Genomic DNA, 7500 nt, shown 5'->3' with positions numbered 1-7500 from the left:
ACTCCTGACGCAGAAGAAGTGACAACCAGCACACCTGTTGTTCGAGTTAGTGTGCAGCCAACACCCTTCTTCCGTCCCTCGCAGGCCATGAACTCCTCCAGGACCCCCTTGTGGATGCTTTTATCTAAGTCATCACCTTCGCAAACTGTAGATACACAGCAGACACGCACGCAGCTTGCTTCTTCTTTAATTTCCAGTGCCCAGGTGTCTGACCTGGCCGTTGCTTTGCCTTCTTCCACCACGCTTAAAAGTGAGACTGTTACTGCTACATTAGCAAGTTCTTCAGCTTCTGATTTACGCTTTACTGCCCTTGAGAGTAGCCAGGTTCCCTCTGACTCTTCAGTCTTGCTTCCCACTATGCCTTTAGATGAAGTGACTTCTACTGTTAGTGGAAGTACTGAACCAGATGCAAAGCAGCCTGAGCCTGTGACAACTGTAGCTCTTGAAGACTCATTAGTCTCCTCTTCCTTGTTTGTTACTACACAAGGAACAGTAATAGAACCTCCCAGACATAATATATCAGATTATACCATAGATGTAGTCCCTACTTTTGACTCTACTGGAGTTACACAGTTGCCTCCAGCTATTCCTACATCTGAACCTCCTGCTGATGTTGAAACTGAAGAGCCTATCATACCATCAGCAGTAGATACTGTAACTAGGAAAAGTGATAAACCCCAGATGAGTTCAGAGGGACTAACAATTACTTCCATAGCAGTAGAAACTTTAGAATCTGTTGAATCCAGTACCCCAAGTAGTGAGATTAGTGCCACAGAATTAATAAGTGAAACTGATGTAGCACGAGATGCTAGTATAGCACTAGATGCTAGTGAAGCACCAGATGCTAGTGTAGCACTAGATGCTAGTGTAGCACCTGATGCTAGTGTAGTACCAGATGCTAGTGTAGTGCCAGATGCTGGTGTAGTACCAGATGCTATCAAACAAACGGATGCTAGTGTAACACCAGTTGCTGGTGTAGCACCAGATGCTAGTATAGCTCTAGATGCTAGTGTATCACCAGATGCTAGTGTATCACCAGATGCTGGTGTAGCACCAGTTACTAGTGTAACAGCAGATGCTGGTGTAGCACCAGTTACTAGTGTAACAGCAGATGCTGGTGTAGCACCAGATACTAGTGTAACACCAGATGCTGGTGTAGCACCAGATACTAGTGTAGCACCAGGTGCTAGTGTAGCACCAGGTGCTAGTGTAGCACCAGATGCTGGTATAACACCAGTTTCTAGTGTAGCACCGGGTGCTAGTGTAGCACTAGATGCTGGTGTAACACCAGATACTGGTGTAGCTCTAGATGCAGGTGTAGCACCAGATACTAGTGTAGCACCAGATGCTGGTGTAGCACCAGATGCTAGTGTAGCACCAGATTCTAGTGTAGCACCAGATGCTGGTGTAACACCAGATACTAGTGTAGCTCTAGATGCTGGTGTAGCACCAGATGTGAGTGTAGCACCAGGTGCTAGTGTAGTACCAGATGCTGGTGTAACACCAGATACTAGTGTAGCACCAGATGCTGGTGTAGCACCAGATGTGAGTGTAGCACCAGGTGCTAGTGTAGTACCAGATGCTGGTGTAACACCAGATACTAGTGTAGCACCAGATGCTAGTGTAGTACCAGATGCTGGTGTAACACCAGATACTAGTGTAGCACCAGATGCTGGTGTAGCACCAGATGTGAGTGTAGCACCAGATGCGAGTGTAGTACCAGAAGTTAGTGCCACCTGGACTCCTGTGCTAGGACCAGCAGGAGATGAACAGGAGGAGAAGGAGGATGCTTCCTTCATTGCAGCCCCAAGCGAAAGGCCTCAGACTACAACAACAGTACCTCCCATCTTAGCACCAGAGTTGACAGGTGGTTTTACTCCTATTATTAGTGAAATTAGTAAGCCTAGTGACATAGTACCTGAATCTAGTGATCTTCCACCCTTCAATTTTGTGAGTGAAATAATTGAAAGCACTGCAGTTCTCCCTGCACAAACTTCAAAGAGTATTGCTTTGCCAACACCAGAATCACCTTTGCTTGTAGTTACTACCAGTGTTCAAGAATTTGACCACACAGAGAGTGTTAAACCTATTGACTATTCTACTTTAGATGAACTTTTGTCAAGTGTAATCCCCCAGGATAGTATTATAACTTCCACTGACAGGTTGTCAAAGCCAGTTGAGTCATCATCAGTTCTGTTTGATTCTACATCAGAGGCTTTGATTCCTTCATTTGATATTATATCCTCCACTTTAATCCCCACATCTCTTGCTCCTGAAGATTATGATTACATCATTGATACTGATGCAGCAAAAACTCTTGAGCCCCCTATCATGGTCTCAGAAATACCTCTGCCTTCCCCAACTGTCTCATCAAAAGAAGTGTTATTCACTTCACCTGATCCCTTTGAGAGTATGACCTTGGAATCTATAACTACCACTATGGATACTGACATTGTTAACACAACCTTGGCTTCTGCCTCTGCTTTTCCCAGTACTCCAGTAGTGTCAGCAGCTTTTCCATCAGTATTAACAACTCTAACAACAACAGACTCCTATGCTCCCCCTTCCTCAACTGCTGACCCTGAGACAGTCTTCCTGGCTCCCTCCCGATACCCAGCCACTACCTCGGACTTACCTGCCCTGGTTGCCCCGACAGCCACAGAACCTGCTCTTGAAGACACAGTGACGGAAGTGTTCCCACACCTGGATGTTGCTGCCATACCTGGAGAGGAAACTGCATCAGAGGAACCAGTCAAGAAAGGTAGGTGCAGAAATTTATATTTTTCAGACTCAGGCAAGTTGAGTGCAGAAGTTAGTTTAATTTCGTAAAAGATCAGTATTCTTTTATCAATAGTTATTCCTTGAATATAGATATATGAAGTTTGTTGGTATTAGATAGACTTTAGTCTGAAAGCATATGCTTGAAAATTGTCATTATCTTTAAGATTCATTGTAAAATAGTTATCTTTAAGCACTGACATGGTCTCATATGTATATTTTGAACAGTTTAGTAAAAACACTTGCTGAGAAATTTACTGCAATGGAGCTCTCATTCCTTTCAGAAGAAGCCACGGAAGTTCCAATGTCCTCTCCCCTGCCACCAGCCAGCCCCTCTCCACCCTTCACAACAACCACCACACCAACCATAACCACTACAAAGACCACTACAACCAAAGTTACCATACCTGCTTCCACAACCACCACCCCAATACCCACCACACCCCCATCCGAAGTTAGCATCACGTTCATCATCCCAACTGGTATGTAAGGCAGAAAATGAGGGGAGGATAGAGATAAAACAGATTGTCAGAAGGTTCAGGGATGATTTTAGCCTTAATCACTTCTCTCCTTTCAAAATTCAGCATCCATTACCAGTGAACAGCAATTATAGTGATTAATGCAGGTATACCTCAAACTCCTGGGTGTTGCTTGAATTTATATCTTCTTGTCTTTTATGATACTAGCCATTTAATTATAATACCAAAGCGTGTGTAATGCTTTTAGTGAGAACTACTCTGCTAGAGTCCTGCTTCTGATTTACCATTTCTCAATATTTTAAATCTCAGCTTCTTTATTACAGCTCCATCACTGTGTATGCAGTACTTAGTCATACCAGAAATATTTGGTATGACATTGAGTAGCAGTGATAGATGCAACAAAAATACTTTCAGAAATAATTATCACAAATATTTTATCTTAGACTTGTGCTGTTTTAATCAGTGTCATAATTTTGATGCTGCAGGCAAATAAAGGGGGGCAACCCAAGTCAATTGCTTCATTTATGATTTTTTTTTTTTCGTATTCGATAGGTATAAGATTTTATTTTGATCATTAAGAAATCATTTGTTTGAAAGTTACTATCATGAAGCATTATAATAGTTGTAAAGATTGTTTCCAAAATTCACCTCATGATTGTAGAATGGATATAAAAACTTTGTTTTTGTGTCACTTCTATTCTATGGCATTCATTTATACTATGTTTCAGGCTTTTTCTGTAGAGTTCAGTCATTCAGCATCATTAGTTATAAAAAAATGAAAAGGGATTGCATTGGTGTAGGCTCCCCTATTGCTACAGATTTTCCATTTGATATGGAGGATAAAGTAGTGTTCATGCCCATATAGGAAATTGTTTGTATCATTTCAGTTTATGATTTTTTTTTTTTTAACTGATCAGATTAAAATTGAGATTGATTTTTTAAATAGGGGATATATATATTTTTTTTTCATGAATGACATTCCCTTTATGTCATTTAAATGGTCACTTTATAATTCACAGAATCCATGCCAACTTTGACAACCATTGTGGAGCTCTCCAATGGAACCATAGTTGATCGCCCTCTGCCCTATGTTAGAGCGCTCGTGGGATACAGTGGGCGAGAATTCTGTCAGCATAGGCATAACTTTAAGGCTCTGCTGGCAGAGTGGATCAGCAGACACATGGAAGATGTGTTAGTGACTGTTTTTTCTTTCTTTCTAATTTTTTTCTTTACTTTACTTTGCTTTACTTTGCTTTAAAAAACTGTTAATATTAGTGATGTGATCATACATGATATATAGATTTTTTTCCACAATTGAAATATAGATTTTGTTATTGATGAAAATCTTCAACTGGCAGAGATGTGTCGCCGCATGAAATCACCTTCTTCAACATGCCTGACTGTAAAACAATGAAGCCCCCCACTGAGGATCACCTTAATCAGCTTCCTGAAGACCCCACTGATCCTGACCAAGAAGCTGAGGATAAAATGAATGAGATGATAGACACAGAAAAAATGACAAACGTCTACTTCTATGTCACTCGTTCTGGCAAGATTGACCCATATTTGACGGAGCAGTTCCCACTTTTCCCAACTGAACTGGAGATCAGTGAAGAACTGGCTTATCTTAAACCAAAGGTTTGTTTCGTCCTCATCTCTCTAACAGTACTAGACAAGCTTTTTTAAGAACAGTACTTTTGGAACATGTACCTCAGCTGGGAGGCTATTACATATATTTTGTGATATACTTGCAAACAAGAAACCCATTAAAGTTTCTTTTATCTATTTTGATTTCAGATGCTATCCCAATAAAGATACTTAGATATATTTTATATTACTCAGTTTTATATGAATGATCTCCATGATGGTTTTAAAGAATTGGGCTGTTTGGATTGTATATAGATATTTTCTCTTAATACAGCATGCGGTTATTGTTACATTTTGACATGACTTTGGTCAGCCATATTGTATGAGCATTTATACTGCTATTTTTCTTTATTTTTATTGTATAGTTATAATTATGATTTTAGACAGTATATATATATATATGTATACATCTTTCAGGTGTCAGAGCTAGAACTTGTACGTCCAGATGGTACCACAAACTCCAACTTATTACTGGAAGAAGAAGGAGCAGTTGGCACCTCTGTTATTGTTATCATTGTAATTTCTACGTTAGTTGGGGCCACCATCATCATTGCCCTAATTTTCTTTGTAAGTGGTATTTTTACAGATGTGGGATACTAATCAATACATTTGATAATTTATAAACAATTTATAGTATTGGGTACAGTTACCATTAGTCTTTATATCATATCCTAACTTCTTCCCCTGAAGTTGTAAATAATACATTCTTCTAGAACATTGCTTTACATATGAAATTGTTATTGTAATTATGGTCAAGCTGAGTTGATTTAATTACCATGAGCATCCATTTTCAGATGCTTGTAAGGAAACGTGGAGCTGCCAATAATTATTATGGGAGACGGTGTACACCAGTCAGCATGGATGCATACAGTATGGACAGTGTCTCTGTTTATCATTCCTTCCGGAGGAAAAGCAAAAGACGTGCCTCAGGGAGGTCCATCAAGTCCTATCTTAATCAGGCTTTTGATGATCCGGTAAGATTATGAAAAAGCTTTTGATGGATTTGTTGATATATCTATTGATTAAATTATTGCATTAATTTTGTTGTTGATGTTAAAAGCTGTAAATGTTAGACCATTTCATGTAATATATTTATCCTCTTGCCTTAGCTATTTTAGGTAAGAAAAATAAAAAAGGACAATGATTATGTTTTTTGATGATGAATGATGAACATGGTGCCTCTTATTGTGAACAGAATGGACCTTCGCGGCCCCTCAACTTTGCCAAGCTCACTCACTTCATCTCAGATATTGATGGAGTTTATGAAGAGTTTTCTACAATTCCAGTCAATATGCCTAAGTATGACGAGCTACCAGCTGGTGTTGAAGATAAAAATAGGTTAGTAGTAATTTTAATGTCTTGCATTCTGTGTTTTTATATTGATTTTATGCATTCAGAATTTAAATACTAGAGCTTATGTTTTATTTTGTCATGAGTCTAAATCATTTTTAAAACTTAATGCTATAAGCTGAATGCATTGGCAATTTTATGGTGATACATATATATTTGTTACAAAAGCTTTTTACAATTTTTTTTTCACCCTTTCTCTTCCCTCTGCAAGATATGCCAATGTCATTCCTGTACCAGAAACACGAGTTATTCTCAAAACAACAAAAGAATCTCCAACCTCTGAGTACATCAATGCCAACTATGTTAGAGGCTCCAGGAATGAGTCAAAGTACTACATTGCAACCCAGGTAAGGCTCTGCGACTCCTTGTTTCTAAGAACAGTGTACATTTTTCTGGATAGTAAATTCCTTGTACACACTGTTTGGTTTTCTCTGGCAGGCTCCACTAGATGACACAGTAGCGGACTTCTGGAAGATGGTGTGGGAGCAAGAAACACGTGTTATTGTTATGCTGACAGACTTTGTGGAAAAAGGCATTGACAAGTGTGCTGATTATCTTCCACCCTCAGAAACCCTGGATTGTCACAGAGTCTATGGTGAATTCCAGGTATGTACTTATTTACTGAACAGTAATGTTGGTTATTTTTTGTAGAATTATTAATGATTAATCATATGCTTGATTTCCTGATATTATCAATATTATTACGATTTTCCTAGACATCTGTGACATTTGTTGTTGTTTTTCAGTTCAGTTTTCAGTTTTTAGTAGAAAAAAAAAAAAAAAATGTCTTTTCAATCTTCACTTTACTTTATAAATTAACCCATTGGGTACGGGTGTCATGACATACATGTCGGCACCAATTAGGCCTAAAAGACGGCAGTCAATGCGTACATGACTCAACATCGGGATCTGCACACAGTTGCACACAGTCATAAAGTATTATGGCTGTAATGGAACTAGCTCGAGAGCTACAGGGTTCCAAAGTCAGCCTAAACCTGCATTTTATGATGGATATATGGAAAAATATTGTTTGGGCTAGTCTGTGCTACCCAGAGGGTCAAGAAAACCCTTTCCCCGTCCCCCTAATTTTTACCTGGTGATGCTAGTGTCGTAGACCACCCGCCCTGACGACCAGTTAGATTGTTAGGTGCCCTGTCTGCAATGGGTTAAGGAAATGTAATACTGATTTTCAGACAGTTTAGTCTGATGAAGCAGAACTTTTAATGCTTTCTTTTCTTTAGGTAAC

At 39.3% G+C, this 7500-nt stretch overlaps 1 protein-coding gene across 6 annotated transcripts in view; it reads left to right on the top strand.

Annotated features, from left to right (window-relative positions):
* LOC122261511 (uncharacterized) overlaps positions 1–7500 on the top strand; it is a 97023-nt gene that overhangs the window by 87986 nt on the left and 1537 nt on the right. For 3 of the 6 annotated variants that reach the window (XM_086545213.1, XM_043029186.2, XM_043029185.2), the window contains exons 4-13: positions 1–2761; positions 3063–3260; positions 4277–4448; positions 4616–4895; positions 5322–5471; positions 5699–5878; positions 6100–6242; positions 6466–6601; positions 6693–6860; positions 7496–7500. The exon at positions 1–2761 is cut by the window's left edge and continues 1739 nt beyond it; the exon at positions 7496–7500 is cut by the window's right edge and continues 219 nt beyond it. In XM_086545213.1, coding sequence (XP_086401339.1) covers positions 1–2761; positions 3063–3260; positions 4277–4448; positions 4616–4895; positions 5322–5471; positions 5699–5878; positions 6100–6242; positions 6466–6601; positions 6693–6860; positions 7496–7500 — 4193 coding nt within the window. The remainder of the gene's footprint in view (positions 2762–3062; positions 3261–4276; positions 4449–4615; positions 4896–5321; positions 5472–5698; positions 5879–6099; positions 6243–6465; positions 6602–6692; positions 6861–7495) is intronic. The other 3 variants (XM_043029191.2, XM_043029190.2, XM_043029187.2) reach the window with 3 other exon arrangements.

The sequence above is a fragment of the Penaeus japonicus genome, unplaced genomic scaffold (assembly GCF_977035675.1).
Source record: "Penaeus japonicus unplaced genomic scaffold, GWHDUDI00000001_assembly GWHDUDI00000016, whole genome shotgun sequence".
In the NCBI taxonomy this organism is placed as follows: domain Eukaryota; kingdom Metazoa; phylum Arthropoda; class Malacostraca; order Decapoda; family Penaeidae; genus Penaeus; species Penaeus japonicus.
The sequence above is the reverse complement of the archived record's forward strand: the minus strand, read 5'-3'. Positions and strand labels throughout refer to the sequence as shown.